Source organism: Phalaenopsis equestris, unplaced genomic scaffold (assembly GCF_001263595.1).
Source record: "Phalaenopsis equestris unplaced genomic scaffold, ASM126359v1 Scaffold000002, whole genome shotgun sequence".
NCBI lineage: Eukaryota > Viridiplantae > Streptophyta > Magnoliopsida > Asparagales > Orchidaceae > Phalaenopsis > Phalaenopsis equestris.
In genome coordinates this window covers 51536340-51560244 of record NW_018164444.1, presented here as the reverse complement: position 1 = coordinate 51560244, position 23905 = coordinate 51536340, and the positions used below count along the sequence as shown (strand labels likewise).

General features: G+C 35.2%; 1 protein-coding gene across 4 annotated transcripts in view; it reads left to right on the top strand.

Moving 5' to 3' along the window:
- Positions 1 to 242: 242 nt before the first annotated feature.
- The window catches only part of LOC110023533 (bifunctional nitrilase/nitrile hydratase NIT4-like), a 24754-nt gene continuing 1091 nt past the window's right edge, over positions 243 to 23905 (top strand). Inside the window, exons 1-5 of one of the 4 annotated variants that reach the window (XM_020723015.1) lie at positions 243 to 634; positions 10393 to 10572; positions 14490 to 14783; positions 22274 to 22555; positions 22661 to 22831. In XM_020723015.1, coding sequence (XP_020578674.1) covers positions 487 to 634; positions 10393 to 10572; positions 14490 to 14783; positions 22274 to 22555; positions 22661 to 22812 — 1056 coding nt within the window. In that variant the 5' untranslated portion in view covers positions 243 to 486 and the 3' untranslated portion in view covers positions 22813 to 22831. Of the gene's footprint in view, positions 635 to 10392; positions 10573 to 14489; positions 14784 to 22273; positions 22556 to 22631; positions 22969 to 23905 lie in introns of those variants that run through there. The other 3 variants (XM_020723023.1, XM_020723006.1, XM_020723031.1) reach the window with 3 other exon arrangements.

Sequence of the window (23905 nt, the reverse complement as noted above, 5' to 3'; positions counted from 1 at the left end):
TTTGTCTACAAAATGAGAGTTTGGGTGTAAGATGTGTAAATGCGTAAGAATTGAATGCTGTGCATGCAAATTTTCATTTTTTAGTTAGAAATACATCTTTTAATGCATGGTCAATTGGTTTATAATATCAAAGTATATATATGAAATTTTAAGTATTATATATGTAAATAAAATGATTTGTATGGTATGTATGTAAATCTCCGTAAGATAAATTATAACGGAAGTAAGAAAGCGATGGATCACCAAAATCGATTCACCTCAACGGATGGGCTGGTGCTCTCCGTCTTCTACAAAGCAAGCGGCGACGACGCTGCTCCTCTTCTCCATTGGAGTAGCCCTATTTTCTGCAGGCGTCCACCTCTCCTACGTTAACGTCGAACCCCAGCGGGAACGTACCCTAGCTCGTGACGAGTTCGTCCGCGAATACCTCCGCAAGAAATACGGCTACGGCCGCTAGTTTTCCACCCCTAAAGACAACATACTCCCATGGCGCTCCTCCAGGCTTCCAAACCCGTCGGATCCCCTCTGATTGCTGAAGTTGACATGGGAGGCGGTTCCGATCCCTCTGTTGTCATGGTCCGCGCTACCGTCGTCCAGGCTTCCACCGTCTTCTACGACACCCCAGCGACTATTGGTATGAATGGTTCCTTTTAGTTCCCGTCTTAGTCTCTTAAGGTATTCATGATTTATGTAGAAAACAAGATGCGCATGTAATGCGGTATGAATTTTAATGTATGGGTAGATTTAGATTGAGTTAGTGTAATTGTGAATCTTAGGCGTTTAATAAGTTATTAGATGCCTGTCTGGTCTATAAATACTCATATTGAATTTTTGGGCATCGAGCAATAAAAAATGTATAACCCTAGAACTAAGGCTCTATCCATGCTTCAAGCTAAGTGTCACCTCCCAAAAGAGCTCTTCGGGATGGTAGACAACCCAGGACTTAAATACTGCTTTTCGGCTCTACACCTAGCCGATGTAGGACATTTTGTCCGTGACATTCTCCTCCACTCAATCACGTGACGCTCTTGTCACGGATCAACTCCACCAAGGGTTCCACTGGACCATGGAGAGTCCACACACCTGATAAACAGTAATCTGCTCTGATACCACTTGTCACCTCCTAAAAGAATTCTTCGGAGTGGTGGGTAGCCCAACACTTAAATATTACTTTTCGGCCCTAAACCTAGCCCATGTGGGACATTTTGTCTGTGACATAAGACTGACTACTATTGTTGAGATTCAAAATTTTCTACGGTTTGCTACTGCAAAAGATTTTTTAATGGGTTTTCACATGTTGTAATCGATTTATCCAGATTGACAAAAATTTTTTTGATTGGATTGATGAGTGTGAACTGTTTTTTTAAGGATTTAAGAAATATTTATGCACTTTTATTGATAATTCCATTTGAAATGGAGGAATTTTAAATTTATAGTGATTCAGCTTTAGAGGACCTGACATGTGTTTCAATGCAAAATAAGAATGCGATTGTTTATGCTTCTAGACATTTGAGATCACACGAGTTAAATTGCCCGATGCATGATTTGAGTTAGTTGCAATACTATTTGTTCTAAAAAAATGGTTGTATTTTTGCTGTGATGTGAAAGGTTTGGGTGGTATAAATATAAAAAGTGAACTTTAGGTGTTAGATATGTAGAATTGGGTGGTATTTATGTAAGCCTTTTATTCCTAGTTCATAGTTAGTATGTTGTATTGCTTTAATTTTGTGTATATTTTAATTATATTTTAGAATTATTTATCCTGTTAAGCTTTTAAGCTCACTAGTTATTACTTTGTTTTTATTTCAGGTAGATGGAAAAATAATATTGATACTGAGTGCGAATCAGATTTTGAAGCAAGTTTTATAGTTTTGGTGTAAAACAATGGATGTACAGAATGTTTGATGATATGTAAATGATTTTAGATATTTATTAGAAATTCTGTAGTTGGAAAAAAAGAAAAGATTGTGGAATGCTTCTGCTTAATTAATTATGTTAATTATTATACCCTTATGATTAAAAAAATATGTTATATAATTAGTTAGGGTCGTTAAGGAAATTAATTTATTATAGAGAATGAGATGATTCTATTATCTAGGTATTACCTGCCTTTGTTTCTTATTATGTTTAATTGGCATTGGCCGTCATGGGTTGTAACATTAAGAGTCTTTGTACATTTGGGGTATTATTCTGTTATGCTGGTGTCTAGCCTAAGGGCAATTTTATCTTTTGTGTACATAGGGGCAAGTTAGTATTTTATTATTTATTATTGTTTCGTATAAATAGGCCTTAATAGGTTTAGGTTTAGGACATGTATGAGATTGGTTCTTGAGTTTTGGGTCAGGGTTTGGGAGAGATTTACTACCTCTCAAATTGTATGATTTGGGAGAGATTGACTACCTCTTGAATTGTTGGTTCTTATAATCATGTATTTGTATTTGTGTTGCTTGGTGGTTGTGAAATAAAATGTGTTTGCCCTAATTTCTATGGAAAAATCTGTGTCGATCGTATCAAATTTGTATCAGAGTATCAATCTGAAAAAAGGCAAATTGGCTCATGGAGGATCGATCGCTCTAGCGAGAAACGACGATCGAGATCCGAAACTCCTTTCTATCATGGAAGGGAACTACGCACTCCTGATTGAAAATAACAATACAGTCACGATTGGAGCTAGCTGCCTGTTGCTTTCGTGACTGAACCCTGTTATACAATCACGATCAGAGATTGCTGGGAAGGCTATCGTGGGATTGTAATCGTGATTGTAGCTAGTTGCTCGTCGCCTCTGTGATCTAACCCCTCGATATAGTCTTGTTCATAGCTTGTTGAGAAGGCGATCGTCGTGACCAAAGCCTTGAGATACAATCATGGTTTGAGTTAGCTGGGAAACATGAGGGATCATGTCGTACATTCATCTTTGTTGCACTGAACTGCACGAAAAAAACTCAATTAGAACTAAAGGGGAAGGCTGTGACGGGATCTGGCGTGCCAAATCGTGATCCTAGAAGTTAGCAATTGGATTCGGGATCGAGCAGCTCTAGTGATAGGAAGCAATGTCGGCCAAGAAAATAGACGATTTGGAGAAAAAAGTTTGAGGAAGAGGTGGAGAAACTTAAATCCTAGATGGAGTAACGATTTTTCGCCATTAACAACCGATTTGAGAGCTTGAAGGAGATGCTGAGGTCCTGAGGAAGCTTATTAAGATGCAATCCAAGACCCCACCAATGATTTAGTTTGCAAACCCTCCCCAAGGGCTGATTAGAGATTCATTAGCTAAATTGAAAGGAAAAGAGATCGGACGAGAGAAATACGATGAGTAAATTATCCCCCATCAAGAACATCCTCTTAGGGTTTTGATGAGTTGGGGATTAGAGATTTTCAATAGAGGCGGGTGGGCCGAAACATGAAGAAGGGTTTATGCAAGGGGTATGGAGGAGCACATAGAAGAAAGAAGAGAAGTCGAGATGGGTATGACTATGTTCAAAGGAAAGAGGTTTACCCTCGACATATGGGGGAAAATAACGAAGAGAGAGGAAATTGGGGTGGGGATGTTAGGGTTAGGAAGTTGAAGAAGAGAAGTTGAGATGGGATATGTGACTATGATCAAAGGAGGGAGGTTTACCCTCAACATATGGGGGAAAATAATGAAGGGTTAGGAAATTGGGGTGGAGATGCTAGGTTTAGGAAGTTGAAGATGCCGATTTTCGAGAGGGAAGATAGACATGAATGGAGCGATATTTCGCGGTGAATAGAATAAATGAGGAGGAGATGCTCATGGCGGCAAATTTATGTTTGAAGGGAAAAGCTCTAACACAGTTTCAGTGGAGGGAGGTTTGATACCCGATCCAATTGTGGGAGAAATTTAAGAATTGTTTGTTGGAATGTTTTCGAGCCATTGGATAAGGAGATATATAGTAATTTTTTGTCTTGACTCAGGAGAGTATTGTCATGGAATATATGAAGAGATTTGAGTTATTGCCGGGATGACTGGAGGAGATTTCTGAAGTAGTATTACAGGGAGATTTCATAAAGGGCCTAAAGTCTGAGATACGGACAACACTCCGACTATTGAGACCTCGAGGATTGAGGGAGATTATAGAGCTAGCTTAGATGGTGGTTTACAAGAACCAGATAAATAAGACAGTAGAAGCAATATCATGGGAGAATTCCACAAGAGTATGTCGACGATGATGACATCGAGGACACAGATGGTATCATTTCAAGGGGAGGACATGAAGGAGAAGAATATGGGTGCCCATCTCGGTGTCAACTTCAAGCGCCTTATAGAAAGAAAGATTCTGGAGAGGCGAGCTAAGGGGTTATATTTTCTGTGTGATGAGAAGTTTGCCCCCAGACACCTTTGCAAGGATCAAAAATTGCAGGCTCTCATAGTGTGTGACGAGGAGATAGAGGATGAAGAAACAAATATGGCAGTGGTGGAGGAGGAACATATTCATTTTTTCCCACCTTAAAGAGAAGGTATATTTTTGTGATGGTGGGAGAGTATTGTTACACCAGTGTCTAGCTTAAGGACAATTTTGTCTTTTATGTCCCAAGTTAGGATTTTATTTATTTATTATTGTTTAGTATAATAGATTCTAATAGGTTTACGATTAGATTATGTATGAGATTAGTTCTTGGGCTTAAGGTTAGGATTTTGGAGAGATCTCTTACCTCTCGAATTATAAGATTTTGGAGAGATCGCCTACCTCTCAAATTGTAGGTGCTTTTCTTTATGTATTTGTATTTGTATTATTTGATGTTCGTGAAATTAATATGAGTTTACTCTAATTTCTGTGGAAAAATCTGTCTCAAATTGTATCATAATCAATTAATGAATGAAATTAATTTTCCTTTACGTTGATCTTTTTTGCCACTCGTCTTAATTCTCAGTTTCAAGAGTTTTCAACCAAAAATTGTTATTTATTGTTATGATCTTTTTTGAGTTTAGAACAAATTGATTCGTGTATTTGCACTTGTTTTTATGTGAAGTTGTAGTGATTTTATTCATATATAAGTATATAACTTGACCCTACATCATTTAAGTTCTTTTTGGTGGAAAGATTTAGTTAGGATTTGGGTTATTTTTTGGCAAATAATTTTTTAAGGCACATATATTTTTTATATTCTTCTTAAATTTTTTTTTTCTTTCTATTTTCAAACAGGCTGCGTAAAATTTTAGATGACTAGCAAAAAAATTTATTTTCTTCCTAACATCGTCATTACCGGGTCTCAAGCCCGGAACGTGAAAAGTGGAGAGTTGTGTTAGGTAGTTGACAAACAACGTAAAATTTATCGAAAATTCATGACATGAATCTTTTTGATCATTGTGTAAATGCTAGGGCATCCCCTGGAAGTGACATGTTGTATAACCTGAATACAATAGAAAGTGTGCAAGGGTCGCTATATCGACCCCCAAGTGTAGTGTTAAATAAACAAGAGTTTCCACATTACAGACAGACATAGATAAAATAGTTAGTCCATGATACAATGTTAGGATAAAATCTTAGAATATAGGTACTCACTGATAAATTAATGTGATTAGTTGATATTTTGATTCATAAAAAAATAAATATCTTATGTATCTAAGAAATTAAATGAATTGGAGAAAAAACTAAAGAGATTAATAAGTTAGATTTTAAACTTTGGTATTCATGTAAGAGTCACACTAGGAATGATGTATGTGTAATTATAGATAAGAGTTTGAAAGATAATGTTGTAAAAATTAATAGAATTGAAGATAGAAATGTAACACTTAAGATTATTGTTGATACTGAGATTTTCAATATTATAAGTGTTTTTGCTCCTCAAGTTGGTTTAGATGTAGGTAGGGCTATCAAAACGGCTCGTTGTTCGCGAACAACTTGTGTTCGACTCGTTCGCTAAGTTAACGAGCCGAACACGAACCAAGATTTGTTCGTTCGTGTTCGGCTCGTTTTGGCTCGAAATAGTACTAATCAATTATATATATATCTTGGATAAGTAGTATTTTTTAAAAATTTAATTGTCTACAAGGCTACAAAGATGTATAATCAATTAAAAGTATTGATGAAGAAAATATAATAAAAATTATTAAAAGGGTTGTCAAAACGCCTCTTTGTTCGTTAACGGCTCGTGTTCAGCTCGCTAAGCAAACTAGCCGAACATGAACACACTTTTTGAGCTCGAATAATAAACGTGGCTCGTTTACACTTATGTAAGTTATAAAGATAAATTCTAGAATGACTTAGAAAACTTAATACAAATGATACCTCTTGAAGAAATTATTTTTGTTGGGGGAGATTTAGATGGACATATCGGTAGAGTGGTAGAAAATTTTAGAAATATTCATCATGACTACAGTTTTGGAGTGATTAATGAAGAAGATATAACCATATTAGATTTCGCTTTAGCGCTTGATTTAATTATTGCTAATATTTTATTCAAGAAAAGAGAAACATATTATTACTTATATGAATGGATCTAATAAAACACAAATTGATTATTTTCTTATGAGAAGAAGAAATCGTTGAGAATGTAAAAATTGTAAGGTCGTTCCAAGCGAGGATTTAAACATCGCTTATTAGTTTAGATTTTAAGATGAAGAGTTGTACTATGAATCATCGTCACAGAATTAGATGGGGTACCTAAAAGACACGAATAAAATTTTTTTTATGAGTAAAATTCAAGATTTCAAAATTTGGGAGGTTCATGAAGCAAATTTTATGTGAGATAAAGTAACAAACTCTATTAATTAAGTGATAAAAGATGTACTTGGAGAATAAAAAAAAACAGTTTTTATAAATAAAAATAGTTGGTGGAATAATAATGTGGCAAGAAAAGATAAAATATAAGAAGTTATGTTATAAAAATTGATTTAAATGTAAACGCTTAGAGAACCGAGAAAAATGTCAAACAACCCGTAGGGAGTAGGGGTGTAAACGAACCGAACACGAACGAACAAAGCTTGTGTTCGTGTTCAGTTCGTTTAAAATTTAGTTTGTTTGAAATAAGCTCGTGTTCGTTTCTTAACGAACGAGCCGAACACGAACCGAGCTGCTCAAGTAAAATGTATTAAAAATGAAAATTAAAAAGTGTTTTTCTTAGAAAAAGATATTCAACATAGATTGGTGAGTAAATTTTATAAACTTTTTTATGATGTTTTTAAAAATATGATCGATCTCAGTGATCTTAATATCGTTAATAATAATATAATGTTTCATATTTTAAGTTGGCGTGTCATAAGTTAAGACGTATTACAAAGATTTCTCATAATCAATGTGGATTTATGCCGGGCAGGTCTACCCGGGCAGGTCTACTATGGAAGCAAGCTATACATTTATTGAGACGACAGAGATAATAAAGAAGATCTACATATGATTTTTATTGATTTAGAAAAAGCTTACGATAAGTTCCCAAGAGATATCCTTTGGAGAGTTCTTGGGAAGAAATGTGTAGATATGACTTATATTAAAGTCATTAAAGATATGTATACTAGAGCTGTTACTTGTGTTCGAATAGAAGAAGGATTGACCAAATATTTTTCTATATTTGTTGGATTACATTAGGGATCGACTTTAAGCCCATATCGTTTTGCTTTAGTTATGGATGGTTTTACTGGACATTTACATGAGGATGTACATTGTTGTATGCTTTTTTTGATGAAATCCTTCTTTTGGATGGGAGGAGAGAGAAAGCCTAGGAGAAACTTGAATTATGGAGGTCTACATTGGAGTCTAAAGACCTTCGTTTGAGTAGAACTAAAACTGAATACATGGAATGTAATTTTAATAATAGTAGCTCTAGTGACAAAATTGTAACTATGGGTGATCAAATTATTAAAAGGTGTGAACAATTTGGATATTTCAGGTCATTTTTCAAAGTGATGGTGGTATAGATAGGGATGCTATTAGTAGAATTCAAGTTGGTTGGTTGAAGTGGAGGAATGCTTTGGGCCTATTGTGTGATAGAAAAGTATTGCTTAGACTAAAAGGAAAATTTATAAGATGGTGGTGAGAACTGCAATGCTTTATGGCGCTGAATGTTGACTTTTAAAAGAGAAGCATAAAAACTAATTTAAGTGTTGTCGAGATGAGAATGATTAGGCTGATGAGTGGCTTTACGCTTAAGAGACAAAATGCGAAATGAATATGTTCGTGATAGGGTTGGTGTAGCTTTAGTGACAGTCAACATTAGAGTCTTCTTAGATGGTTTGGTCACATTAAACATCGACCGTCTGATGATCCGATTAAGAGAGTAGATGCTTTAGATTCGACTTATATTAAGAAAGACAGAGGTAGACCTAGAAAGACTTGGGCATATTGTATAAAAAATGATCTTAATTTATTAGAATTAAATGGAAATATGACACTAAATAAGACGCAATGGAGAAAATGGATTCATGTAGTCGACCCCACTTAGTGGGATAAAGGTTTGTTGTTGCTCTTTGTAGTTCAAACAAATTGGATTCAGTAAATCCATGGGGAAGTAGGATTTAAAAAAAGATATACTTTTTTTGTTCATTATGTTTTTTTCTCCGCTTTCATTTAAATGATAAAATATTGGAAATATTTAACAAATAATTAATAGAAAATTAATCAGATTTAACGTCAATCATGCTAAATAATTTTCATGATTTAGAACCTCCAGGATTTACTAAATCTTAATTTACATGATTTAATAAAATCTACTAAATCCTACTTCTTGCCAAAAAGTCCTTACAATTGTACTGAATGTAGCTTGAAGTGAACTTTTTGTTTTTCTATGGAGTGTATTTGTATCTCTATAATTTTTTCCATATGATTTACCGCTCACAAAATTATGTTAAAGGAATTTTGTCTCCTATTTGATGGCTTGCAAGGTCCTTTTGTTTGAAGCTATTGATTTCAAGATTTTTGGAGCCTGGTATACTTCAAGGTATTAGTGAAAAATTGTTGGGTGGCAATTGTAGGAAAGCTACTAGTAAAGGGTAAAATTTAAGTACAAGTTATGTAATGGTGACATTTTATAAGCTCTAGATGGGCTCTATCATGAATGAAATTTCAAAGGAATTCCTTGCAAAAGATCATGCGTGTAAGTGTTTTATACAATTGGATTTACTTTGGAAATTGTACCATTCATAAATATGTGTGCTTTATTTAAGATTTCGCAAATTGCTCGGATCTCCAAATGAATCATTTAATAAAAAAATAACACCTATGTGATATTTTATGGGTCTTTATTTTAGGAATTTTATCTGGCCACCAAAAATTTTTTAGGAGCTGTTTGGGTTTGTCAACAAATGGACCTAAAAGTAAAAATGAATGCGTGATTTTTAAAAATTAGCTGTTTGTTTGAATGAAAAAAATAATGCAATGCGAAATTTTGAAGTATCTAGAAGTCATATTCTGATTCATTTTCGATGTAGTTTTGGCCAAATTCTTAATACATTGCAAGAAGTTTAGCTTGCTACAGCCGTCCCTACTGATTGCTGCTTGCCACTTTCTTTGTTGGCTGTCATCGTTGCCCGCCACAGTTAGCTACTGACATTGCCGGCTGCCTCTTGCGGCTGCTGCGTGCCGCCTCCATTTTTCATCATAGTTGAGCTTTACAATGAATTCATTTTACTTAAATCAAATCGGAATTTGTGATCTGCAAACAACTTCAAATATTTTAAATACATTATATTTATTTTACATTTAGAAAGATTTACATACGTACCACTCAATTCATATGTATTTACATATCTAATTACATATCTAACAATCTAACACCTAAACTTCAATTTTTACATACATACCACCTTACTTATTGCATAAAAAGGCGGCAAGTATGTAAAAAGAAATATTTAGGCGTAGATATATAAAAACATAGGAATCAGGTGTTATGTATGTAAATGGCCCTTACATTTATATTCATGTTTAGGCTGCTTTTCGTTTTTAGCAAAACAAATTACCTCTTAGAAAAAAATTAAAATTCTTTTTTATTATTTAAGAGAGTTCACTTGTTATCCTTGCTTGTTCAATTTGTTTATCTTGGGCTGGTTCTTTTGTTTTGTTATTTTCTTCGGGCAAATGTATCTTAAAGTTTAAAGCATTTGGGTTGTCTATTCCTTGGAGTGCTAATATTACAGGTTAGTTATGAATTAATAAATCATTACCTATCATAGAACAGAATATTTTAAAAAAAAATTATTGATTTGATGTCTCAATTTCTAATACTGAAATCTTGCATGAATTGTCAATCTTGAATGAATTGTCAATCTTTTGGTCTCGAACAAATATGTAAGTTCGTTCTGTAATAATGGAAATATCTCGTCTTTTTTTTTTTCAGGAGTTAAAACATCAAAAAGAGTATAAGCAGAACCAGTGCTATCTTTCTTTATGGATACAAATAAATTTTCAGGAAAGCTAACGTAATGTAGATTCATCTTTGTAGATAAAGCTGATAGGCTCGTTGCTGAGGCTGCTTCTTATGGTTCTCAATTGGTTGTATTTCCAGAAGCATTTATCGGCGGCTATCCACGTGGATCTACGTTTGGTGTCACCATTGGTAGCCGCTCAGCTAAGGGAAATGAAGAGTTTCGGAAGTACCATGCTGCAGCCATTGATGTGCCAGGTTCAACCTCATAAGACTAAGGATTTTCTGTCATAACTTAGCTAACATATGACCATCTCTTATAAGTAAAAAATCAATTTTGTTTTTTCTTCTTCATTCTGCTTATGTCTTAATATCAATTTCATTAATATTAGTTGGCTGTGGTTTCCTATTTCGCTAGGTTACTTGTGAGTATTCTTTGCATGTTAATTTCATCAGAGGAGGGAAATCTATCTTTTTATTTTTGCTTTTGTTCCATAAATTAGTTGGCTTATGGCAAGGCAAGTGTCCTTTTGTTGAGTTTCAGTTTGAGTGTTTTCCACTTTGAAGTCAACCATATCACACCCTGGTCCAAAAGGTGTTATACCCTAGTAATGGGGAACATAATAAAGGAATTAATCTCAACTTACGAAATAAAATTCAAAGTCAAGATCGATTAAACATGTTTTATGCTTGAAAAGTAAGTTTCATGTACATGTAGTTAGAAGCATTAAAGAGTAAGCAAAATAAATGATGTTTTATTGCATTAACAAAATCTTAATACTAGCTCAATAGCGAAGCTTAACCAATTAAAAGAAAAAAAAAAACTTAGAAGAATATCCACATAAGCAGAAATTATTCACACATAACAAAATTATAAATACTGTCTACCATATAAACTCAAGTATTAAATACAGAAGTTACTGCTAAGAAGTCTGCTCCTATAATGACAGTTCACCAGTCAATCTTGCAGGATGTGTTATAAGAAAATATAAAAAATATAAATGATAAGGTATTGTAATATCCAACATGAAGAATACAATAAACATAATTTACTATGTAATAGTAGGGTAATATCCATAAAATTTTCGGGCTAGAATAATATTTCATGAAATAAATAAATGCTTATGTGGTTATAGGATGAATTAAACTGGCAATGTCTATAATCAATTGTATGAAAATTGTAATATTCATATGCTGGCACATCATATATATATTCAAAAATGATTTATCAATTCCTTATCCTATCATCTTTTTGTATTTGTATGCTCATACACCCCAAAATGGAGGAGATTGGCACTAACCCATGAAAATCCAACAAATTTTAATGAACTCATCACAATGTGGATATCCATACAATCTATTGCTAGTAGGCATACATATTCTGTATATAATAAGCTAGTATTGAACATATATTTTATAATAGATATGGCCTTTTGGTTTTGTAATGAAAATATGATTTGCTGGAATAAGATCTATTATATTTAATAGAGGCAATGTGAATAAAAATAAATCTTGCCATTAGATAAATCATTCTCGAATGTATGCAATAACTAAACAGGATAAATCTATCAGTGTCATATGGCATTTCAGTATGAATATTAAAAAATCTATGGAAACATATAACAACAATGGAGCATTAGAGGTATGCTGACAACTTACTAAATATTTAAAAATTTAATGTAAACATTAAGGGTAATGCACGTATGAACAATATATTTATACTTTAATAGATATGATTTACCGTAAAGTGAAGGCCATTAACTTTAAGTTGGTAGAGATCCAACTAAGTCACAGCAGATGAAAATCAATTTAAAGGTCCTATGCAATATGAACTCTCAATTAATTATAAATATGCAAATAAATGTATTAAAACCAGTATTTAATTGAGATTAATGCATCCTAATTTGCATAATTTATCCTAAAGTTGATCCGAATTAACTTTTTTATTATGAGATAAAACCGATAATATTTATCCTAATCACATGATATAATTTCTTTGAAATAAATGCTGATTCTAAGGTTACAAGGAACTATATTTTTTGATATCCTTATCCAAAGCAATGAGAAGGAACCTGGAAGTTAAGATTCCATCTACCTGATTAAATCTAAAAAGTGCAAAATGCATTACAATCAACATTTAAGCCATCTGAGTTATTTTTTCATCGAGATCATCTTTCCAGCAGACTTGTCATATTAGGTAGTTATCCTATTCTTGAATTTTCTTCATCATTTCTTTCTCTAGGATTTATTTATAATTTTTTATTAGTATTAATTAAGATGCATCTCAAAATATATTACTTCTATTACTTGTTTCATATCACATTCATCATTTGCACGAAAATATTTGTTAGAATTTTAATTTTAATTATGACAGTTAAATTCTATTGGCGAGGTGAATAGAACGCATGTTGAGTTCAAACCATATGATAAATGAAATGTTATGCTTGAATCCAAAATCATTTAAAATCATTCCAAGTGGAGCCTTTAAGAAATTGAATGCTAGAAATACAAAATCATTTAAAATCATGCTGTGCGTTGGGAGAAACACTTTTAAAATATAAATTGTAGGAATTTTTTAGCATTACTCTAGTCTTCAATATATTTAATTTAACTTTATTTTATGAACTTAATGGCAATACTTTATATTCTTTTCTTTTCATCTTGTCCTTTTTGAGTTTTCATTTAACATTTTAAGAGATAAATATGAATTTCATTTTTGCTAGGTTGCATTATATGATGGAAATATGCATGATGGTTCTTCGTTTACTTTCTAGGAAGTGCAAACTTCATGTTTTCATATGCTATATTTCTACTTTAAATTTCTCCAAGGCAGTAGATTTCATAGAGAACTTCAAATTTACACTAATTAAAAAAGTTGAAAAAATAAATCTTTTGAGCAATATCTAGTCTATTTTAATTATTGCATATTTTATTTTGTAATTTTATTTTATTTTATTTTTGCTTAAATTTGCTTGTGATGATGTGAACTATGGAATTGGTTTAGTTTTCTATAGGATTTTATTTCAATTTCCGTGTTGGATGGATTTACGCTAGATAATTCATAATTAGAGTGTTTGGAGTTATTTGGTTATTGATCCTGTTACAGGAATTTGGATCTAGCGGGTCAGGAATTTGTTAGCGGGGTAGTTTATACAATTTTATGCTGTTACCATGACTATCACTAGTATTCTGGAACAGTGCTTTCCTTCATCAGTGACTTCTGTTCAACGCTATTAAGATTTATCCATTCTATTAATGTGCCTCTATTGGATGCTATTTAGACTTATCCAATGAAAATTTTGTGGACCTTTTCTTAGCATGATCTTGGTATGTTTGGGATTTGAATTGCACCTACTATAAAGTTGAGTACCTTCGAATTTGAAGCATGTTTTTAAAACTTTAGGCTTAGTAAAAATTTTGAAATCAATTCTGATTTCAAGGTTTTATTTGGTGATGATTCTTATGAGCACGGTTTAAAATGTGTAAGAGCAAATTGATTTTTGGGAGATGGCATCTCCTTGTTCTTTATTTGCTAACCTTAACCAGAAGACATCCTGCATCCTATGGCTACCTGTTCCATTGAAAAAGAAGGGTAATTGCTTTAATTTGTGAATGTATGGAAGAAACCTCATCATAAAATGTTTGATTTTTAACATCTTTACATCGCTATGCTTTGCTGCAGGGAAATTATTTTTGTTTATATTGTTGAGCCAAATAGAACGGGAAAGTTTGTTAATGGGTAACATCTGTCATTTTGTATTATTTTTTATAGTTTCGATGACACTTACGGAGCCATCAATGCATTTAGAGACATTTGCATGCATTGAGATGGGCAATGGAAAATTTGAACTGCATCTCTGCAGTACATCTTTAAAAGAATAAATAATGAAACCAAACACCTCCAAACTGGCCATTATTTAAGAATGTATCTACTCCAGTGATGCTTACCTTTTCTTGGTTTTTTTCTTCTAGTATAATTCGACATGTTTATGTTAACTGGAAAGGTCCTAATAAAACCTCACTTCAACTGAAATTTATTTTTCACTAAATACCAGGGAACGTTTTAGTCCTGCGTTCTTAGAATTCTAGCTACAAGAATTTCCATCATTTGAAATATAATTTTGTTGTCATATATATTGACATTGCAAGCTCTTATTTACTGACTTTACTTCCAGGTCCTGAAGTTGACCGCATAGCAGCGATTGCAGGAAAGTACAAGGTTTTCATAGTTATGGGTGTGATTGAAAGAGCAGGGTATACACTTTATTGTACGGTTCTCTTTTTTGATCCTCATGGTCAGTACCTTGGGAAACACCGCAAACTCATGCCCACGGCTATGGAGCGTGTTATCTGGGGTTTTGGGGATGGATCCACTATTCCTGTGTACGAAACTCCAATTGGAAGAATTGGCGCTCTCATTTGTTGGGAGAACAGGATGCCCCTCTTGAGAACTGCATTGTATGGTAAAGGTAAGAATTTTTGGCTGTTTGGTTTCAATGTAATTAACAGATAATTTATTTTATATAAGCAGTTTTATTGAAATCCTTTTTTCCTTGACAATTTCATGGAGAACCTTATTGGATAAAATTTTGAGGTTATCATTGTGAAATTTTTAGGTAAGAAGGGGGGAGGATTTCAGCAGAGAAAAATATGGGAATTGTAGAGATTCAAGAATTTTGCATTAGGAATCACACAACGAACAATTTCTCAACTTTACTAGGGCTTAGGACCAATTATAAACAAAACCACACCGTGGAATATCGGGATCACATCAATTCGATAAAAAACCGGAATAAAAATTAAAACAAAAGTACAATCAAAGTAACTAGAACAGTACACAAGAAATTACATGGGGAAATTCGAGAACGGGAAAAAACCACGGAGCCACACTGCCAGAAATTTCTATTATAAAATTCAGAAGGTTTTACAAAGAACTCACACAAGTTTCCCTCTACACACAAAGAAAACTTACATGTCCTGCTCAAAAAAATTTCTTCTCTGATCCGCCACAAAAATCACGCCAATTATCGAAATTCACCTCTTCGACACTTCTCACCTTCACCGGGATGCTCATCGAAGAATGCCGAAGGAAGATACACCAAGACTTAACTTCATTAAAGTATGTGTTTAATCACATACCGTAGTGTGGCCCACCCCTAGCCTTAACTTCATTAAACCCAATTGAAGCTAAGCATAGCTTCAATTTCTCAATAGTTACCACATTCGTCTACATATCCACAAGATTTTTAGCTATGTATCTTTTTTAGAAATAATTGCCCATCTTCGAGGAGAGATCGGATGAAAGGATACTCGAGTTGGATGTGTTTTGTCCTGACATGAAAAACAACATTCTTAGCAAGATAGTTCACATTCATACTATCACTGTAGAGTTCCAATCCCCTGCTCCTTGCCCAATGTTGTAAAACTTTGTAGCTAAATCATCTTCTTGCTAGCATCAGTAATAACAACATATTCGACCTCTTTAGTTGCAAATGCAACAATCTTCTACAGCTTGGAAACCCAACTTACCGCAGTGTTCCTCAATATGAAGATATATGACGTTGTACTTCTCCTATTGTCTACATCTCCTGCCATATATGAATCTACAAAGCCATGCAACTGATCTCTGCACTTCGATAGCTAAGTGCCCATTTACTGTTTACTGTTCTTCTCAAATATCTAATAATCCACTTTACCGCCTCCCAATGATGTTTGTATGGATTGCTTATGTATATGCTGACCACTCCCACTAGATATACAATACCTGGCCTGGTACAAATCATCGCATGCATCAAATTTTCAACTATTGAAGCATACAGAGTTCTCTCCGTCTATGTTTGCTCTGCTTCAAAGTTAGAAGATAGCTCCTTAGATAGTTTGAAGTGCCTACCTAAGGGAGTGCTAATTGGTTTCACCTCACTCATGTTAAACTTCTGCAGGATCTTGTCAACCTACTCTGCCTGAGGCGACTTCAGTGTTCTTGCACTTCTGACCCTGCTGATTCTCATCCCGATGATCTTATTGGTCGGACCTAAATCCTTTATCTCGAACTCACTTGATAACTGTTTTTTCAAGTCTCTAATTTTCTCAATATTTGTCCCTGCAATCAACATACCATCTACATACAAAAGAAACAAAAGATAACAGTTACTGAAGTGTTTGATGAATCAATATTGGATTGCCTGACACTTCATGTATTAACCCTTCTGTACCACTGTCTCGGTGTCTGCTTCAAGCCATAAAGGCTATTCTTCAACATGCAGACCAAACTTTCTTTGCCTGGAACCTTATAACCTTGTGGTTGCACAATGTACTTTTCATCCTCCAGATCTCCTTGCAAAAAAGCTGATTTTACATTCATCTGCTCTAGATGTAGATCTTCCACTACTACCAGACTCAACACAACTCTGATAGTCGTTATCGTCACCACTGGGGAGATCTCTGTGTAAGCTACTCATTTCTTCTGATGGAAGCGCTTCACAACAAATCTTGCATTGTAGCGCTTGCTATTATCTGACTCTTTTTTCAGTCTGTAGACCCATTTGTTGTGCTACGCTCTTTTGTCATTTGGTAGTATAATCAAATCTCAAGTCTGATTTGAATCCAAAGATTGCATTTCTTCATCCATGACAAGCTTCCACTCCCTCCTTGAATCTTCAACTTGAGTGACACGCACTTTGGTTCACCACTATCAGTTAATAATAAATATGGTAAAGAAGGAGAATATCTTTGTATGGGTTGTTTCACTATGCCAGATCTCCTGACCTCTGTAGCAGACGATTGAGGAACTTTCAGTACTCCTTTTGGTTTTGCACTAGTTCTTTTTCCATCTTCCTGATGGCCAGTATCTTCTATCTCCACATATCTGGATCCTTCAGAAGTAGCTGACGGACTTCCTGAGTTCTGACCATGTCCTAGTACATCTCCATTTCGTTAAAAGTGACGTCCTTGCTTCTGATGAATTTTTTATTCTGGTAATCTCAGAATTTTTACCCAAACTTATTTGAGTCATATCTAATGAAAGCGCACTTGACAGATTTTGTGTCAAACTTTCTCTTAGATCTTGCATCAACATTTACATATGTATGACACCCAAATACTCTTAAATGAAATAGACCTACTTTTTGTCACTTCAGGCTTCTTCAGGTATGCTTTCCTTCAAATGTATTAATGGACTACAGTTTATCAGATAAGCTGCAATATTAATTGCTTTATCCCAAAACTGTCTTGACAAGCCAACATGCAACCTCATGCTCTTAGCACGATCCATGATTGTTCTATTCATACATTCAACAATGTGAACTCATGCCTGACCCCTTTGTAGCACATAAATTATTGAACTTCTGATTACGATACTCACTTCCATTATCTGATCTAAAACACTTCAACTTCAAATCTATCTCATTTTCTACCAGTCTTATATTTCTTATAGTTTTCAAATACATCATATATCTGCTTTAAGAAATAAATGCATGTCTTTCTCGTGTGATCATCAATGCATGTGACAAAATAATGAGAACCTCCAATGGGCTGAACTGGAGTAGGTCCCCATGCGTCCAGTTTTTTTGGTTTCATCACTGACCCGCTCTTGAAGAAAGAAATTTTCTTCTGCTTGTCATATGTACAATTTTCACAGAAATCCAAATCAACTGATTTCATATCTTGAAGCTTATTTTTCAAAAGTAGAGACTTCATACATTTTTTGATCATACGGCCAAGCCTACAATGCCATAGGCCTGCATTCACCCTGGTTCCAGCCACATCAATGAAATCAATCATTTTATTGATCAAGTGAATGGTGCCTTCAATGTTGCTCGAGCCATCACCAATGCCCCTTTTGTCACCTTCCACCAATCACATGTGAAAATAGTCACGAGTCCCGACTTTGTCAGCTTGCTCATAGAGATGAGATTTATCTTCAAACTTGGAATATAGCTAACTTCAGTAAACTATTTGATTCTTTTATTTGACTATTTGATATCAACATCACTATTTCCTACCATACTACAAATCTTATTATCTCTGAAATAAACATTCCCTGAATTGCTGTGAGTGTAGTTTTAAAATATCTCTTTATTGAGATAAGCATGAAAAGAGATTTGAATCCACTATCCTAAATTCAGTACTGACTATGGATAACACCAGTGAGTCACTCTAGATTTTACAGTGGAGACATTAGCAGAGAAACTACTTTCCTGTCCTCCACCAATTTTTCTTGGAGCTTTGCAGTCTTTTTTGAAATGTCTCTTCTTACCGCAGTTTCAACATTCTTCTCTGCTTGACATGAGCTTTCCTTTCTTGAACTTGGATCTTTCTCTTACTTGATTCTTGCCCAAATTGCTTTCCCTATTATCAACATTCAACGCAGAACATGAAGATACACCATTCGCTGCTTCCTGCAAACTTCATTTAGCATCAGACCGACGATGTCATCGAAGTTCAACTTCGAAGTCCCTAAAGATTTACTCATCGTCTTTACTGAACTTTTATAGATTTCCGACAATAAATATAGTATCACCAGTGCTTTGATCTTATCATCAAACTTGATCCCTATAGAACACAACTGACTCGTCACTGTGTTAAAGTTATTGAGATGTTATGCCACTGAATTGCCTTCGCCTTCCACCATCTCCATATTGAATAACTACTTCATCAGAAAAATCTCATTGGAAGCAGAAGGTTTTTGGTACATCTTGGCCAGTGTCGTCATAGATCCATCGTAGTTTTCTCATTCACAATGTTGAACGCTACAAATGAGAAAAATGTTAACCCGATCAAATCCAGTGTCGTTCGATCCAACACTTCTCATTCCTCCATAGACATAGATTAAGGCTTCTTTGTGATTCCTTGTGGCAAATATAATTTTTTCTGATGCAACAAATCCTACACCTGCATCTTTTAGAAAGCGAAGCTCTTCCCATTGAACTTCTCCACTTTGAACCTTGCTTCTTTGACCATTGCTCTCACTCAAATCAAATCCCGCTCTGATACCAGTTTGTTAGGATTCACACGACAATTCCCAACTTTACCGGGGCTTAGGATCAATTAAAAGCTAAACAATATCGCAGAATAATGAGATCACACTAATTCGATAAAAAATCGGGACAAAAATTAAAACAAACGCACAATCAAAGCAACCAGAAAAAACAGACGAGAATTTATGTGGAAAAATCGAGAACGGGAAAAGACCATGGAGCCACACCACCAAAAATTTTTACCATGAAATTCAAAAGTTTTTACTAAGAAATCACACAAATTTTTTCTCTACACACATAGGATACAGGGCTCGCTCCATAATCTTTCCTCTCTGATCCGACGAAAAAATCACACCGAATCACCAAAATTCACCTTTTCGACACTCACATTCGTCGGGATGCTCTTCGAAGAATACTGAAGGAAGATACACCAAGCGCTACCTTACGCCGCTCGTAATCGAGATTGAAAACCAATCCCTGACACCAACTGCTCCTGGCACATAGGCGCCCCAACTTGGCGCCTTTGCGTCAAACTCTCGATAAACATGCACCTATATGGGTGCATGTGCGCCCAAAGCTGGCGCATAGTTGCTGACCTCTCTGTTCATTCAAGTGGGTGCTTAAGCGCCCACAACCTAATGCATAGGCGCCAGGTGCTCTGTCCCGCTGCTCACCAAATACTTTGTCTATTGTTGATTGACGTTGCAGCCTCCGCATCGGTTAACCAATATATTGATGCCTTTGATTGTCACAAATCAACTTTGGCCATTGATAAACGTCAATGCAAGCTGTTGCCATTGCTTAGCATCTTTTGTAATAATTTTGAGAGGAATTTTATGGGCTCAAGTAATAAATTTTTTATACATCAAAATTATCACATTAATATTAAATATTTTAATAACTTTTTTTCTTAAATATTCTGCCCCGTTCAATTCCTTTAAATGATAGGCAATGGTGATGCACCCATATAGGTGCATGTTATAACACATAATTTGGTGTTGTCTGTGGCAAGCAGTTAAGATTGGTGGGAAACCTTAGTTGTAGCTTCAAAAAGACATTCGAATTCACACCTTGGGCACAACTGTCAACGGGAAACCCCTTGTACCACATAATAATGTATCAAAAGGACCCCACTTTACTCAAAATAGTGTCAAAATGCCAAGGTGGTTGTTAGATGGGTATTAGACGATGCCCATGGTTGAGGGATATTGGACTCTATTCATTGGTAGGCATCAAATGTGGGTTGATGAGGTGTTAGAAATTGGATGATTATGAAGGGAGACCGGTCAATTGATAAGAGCTGCTTGGAATTTCATGGACATATGTCATTAGTTGGCATCCAATGATGATTGTTGAGGAACATTGAAAGTCGAGCAATGGTGGGTGTTTGACTTTATTGTTTTTCTCATAAGAGGGGAAACCTAGCGATTGAGAATATTTGTGGTTGAAAAAAGTTAACTTTGGTTATTACAGGCATTCTATAAAAGTCACTGGGTGGAATGTTGGGAGTCAAGTGATGGTGGATAATTGTTTTGATTGTTCTCTTGATATAACGGAAATGAGTGATTTGTGGGACGGGCATTGAATGTATGTCATTGGCTAACGTTTAACGGGACGGTCATCAAGGAATGTTAGAAGTTTGGCGATAGTGTTATATTGAATTATTTGTTCTCTTATTAGGAAGGGTGACCTATCGACCAAAATATGTCTAAAAGTAGACATTGATGGCTAGCAAACTTCAATATTGGTCATATGAAGACATCAAATGACCAATGTTTGAAGTTGGGTGATAAAAGGCGATTTGCCCGATTGTTCTTCTTTTATGGAACCTACTGTGCTTTTGGAAGATGAATTTCGAATGTTAGTCGATGATGAATGTTAAAATGTCAGTCTTTGGCATGCATTGGTAGCAGTCGATAAGAAACATTGAAAGTTGAGTAATGATGAGTGATCAGTATGGTTAGCCTTCTATTAGGATAGGAAGAATGGGTGTTGGATGTTAGATGTGAGTAATGGTAAGCATCAAATGACGGTTGATGGAGAATATCAGATATTTGGAGGTGGTGGGCGATCAGTTTGGTGTTTATCGGGATAGTAGGTGATGTTGGATGGCGCGAAGGGCGTTGTTGGGTGATGGATGTCAAGATATTTGTTGTTGGTATGAGTTAAAACACAGTCGTTGTGGAACATCAGAAGTACCGAGGTGAGCATTGGCGATGAAAGATGCTTATGTTGGTCAATGATTAGGATAGGAAGAATAGGTGTTGGATGTTAGATGCGAGTAATGGTAAGCATCAAATGACGGTTGATGGAGAATATCAGATATTTGGAGGTGGTGGGCGATCAGTTTGGTGTTTATCGGGATAGTAGGTGATGTTGGATGGCGCGAAGGGCGTTGTTGGGTGATGGATGTCAAGATATTTGTTGTTGGTACGAGTCAAAATACAGTCGTTGTGGAACATCAGAAGTACTGAGGTGAGCATTGGCAATGAAAGATGCTTATGTTGGTCAATGATTAGGAAGAAATAGTGGTGTGGCTAAAGTCAAAGTTAGTTGATGGTCAATTAAATTAATGGCAAGGATTGCTGTTGATGTCTGTCATCAGGCGTCTCACCGCTATGGAGTGGCAAGCATCACAGTTGATGTTGCATGGTGATGATTGTTGGCATTGATGTTGTTCGACGGCAAACACTCTTTCAATGTTGGTTGATAGTATAAAAAGTTCTAAAATTCTATATGAATCCCAAATTTTTTCTTGTTGAAAATCATCACCCAAATGTTCCTAAACAACGTCTATGCAATAGAATTTCGAACCAATGGATGAAAACAAATTGCAATTCAATTCCCCCGCCATCTCCATTTCCACACCCTTTTCATTTCCTTATCTCAATTCATACAGATCAAACAGAGCCACTGGCATGCAATATATATTTATTTCTAAACATACCATCTTACACAGCATTCTGAGTTTGTATTCCGTGCAGGCATTGAAATATATTGTGCTCCCACAGCTGATGCCAGGGAGCTATGGCAGGCATCAATGACCCACATCGCACTTGAGGGTGGATGCTTCGTTCTCTCAGCAAATCAGTTCTGCCGCAGGAAGGACTACCCTTCCCCACCTGAATATGAATTTGCCGGTGTTGATGGGGAGCCCTCTCCTGATTCTGTAGTGTGCGCTGGAGGCAGCGTGATTATATCTCCATCCGGAGTCGTCTTGGCAGGTCCAAATTATGAAGGAGAAGCCCTCATCACTGCTGACTTAGGTGTATTAATTACTTCTTTCAATGCTCTAATCATATTTCTGATTAAGTTCTTTCATCATTTTTCTGCTTGAATTAGCTTTGTTATGATTGAACGATGAGCTGCAGATCTCGCCGAAATAGTTCATGCCAAGTTTGCTTTCGATGTGGTTGGGCATTATTCCAGGCCTGAGGTGCTGTGCCTGACGGTAAAAGACCATCCCCAGCAGCCAGTTCTCTTCACTTCTGCTGCCAAGAAGGAAAGCGAGCAGAAATCATAAGAAGCCACTGGAATATAAGGTTAGCCTTGTTATCCTGAACCTCTTCATTCTCTGATGACAAATACTAAAGCTTTTGAACATTTAGAATGTACAAAACGATCTTATTGAATTATTTCTGATGTACGAGAAGTTGGATTTTCATTCGGAAAAGCAAAAGCAAGGCAAATCAAACTTATTTTTGGGGCATTTATGTACATACCACATAATTCATATGTATTTACTTATTTATTCACATGCATACCACTTAAATTTTCAACATCACATCAATAACATCAGCGTTCCTACCTTTTTGAAAGTGACACACCTTGTCATGCAAATAGGTTTATGACACCAAGATCTTACAAATGTAAATATCAACTTTGGGTGTTAGATATGTAAAGACATTATAATTGTGTGGCATGTACGTAACAATTACCTTGAATTTAATTAGAATTACCCTTCAAAACATTGTTTGGTTTCTAGCCTAAACCCCAAACCCTTTTACTGTTTTTAAAGAGCTTCCAGCTTTGAGTGCTCCAAGTGGTTTCAGTAGTAGTGTTAATTCAACTAAAGCCAAGTGCCCAACATCCTGTATCTTATATTCATCCTTTTAAGGGAAATGCATTGAACTATTGCATTCATTATGTAACTTTAATCAAACTGTAATTTCATAAAATTTTCTACGGTAACTTGCAGATATAATAATTTATTTTTTTAAAAACAATCCCAATATGAAATAAAATAGGGAAAATCTGCGTACATACCGCATGATTTTTATTTATTTATATATCTAACACCAAAAATTTGACGTTTATGATCATAACACCTTAGTGTCATAAATCTATGTGTGAAAAACATATATGTAGCTTTTGAAAAATTAGTAATTGTGGCATGCTTAAAAAATTGGAGTGTTAAGCATGCCAGCATGAAAGTTTAGGTGTTAGATACGTGAAAGCATAAGAAATGTGGTATGTATGTAGATGCCTCAAAAAAATAATATTATTTTGAATTGATATGATCAATGTCAAACTGCTCATGAACTAGGGCTGTCAAGACAGCTCGTTGTTCGCGAACAACTTGTGTTCGGCTCGTTCGCTAAGTTAACGGGGCGAAC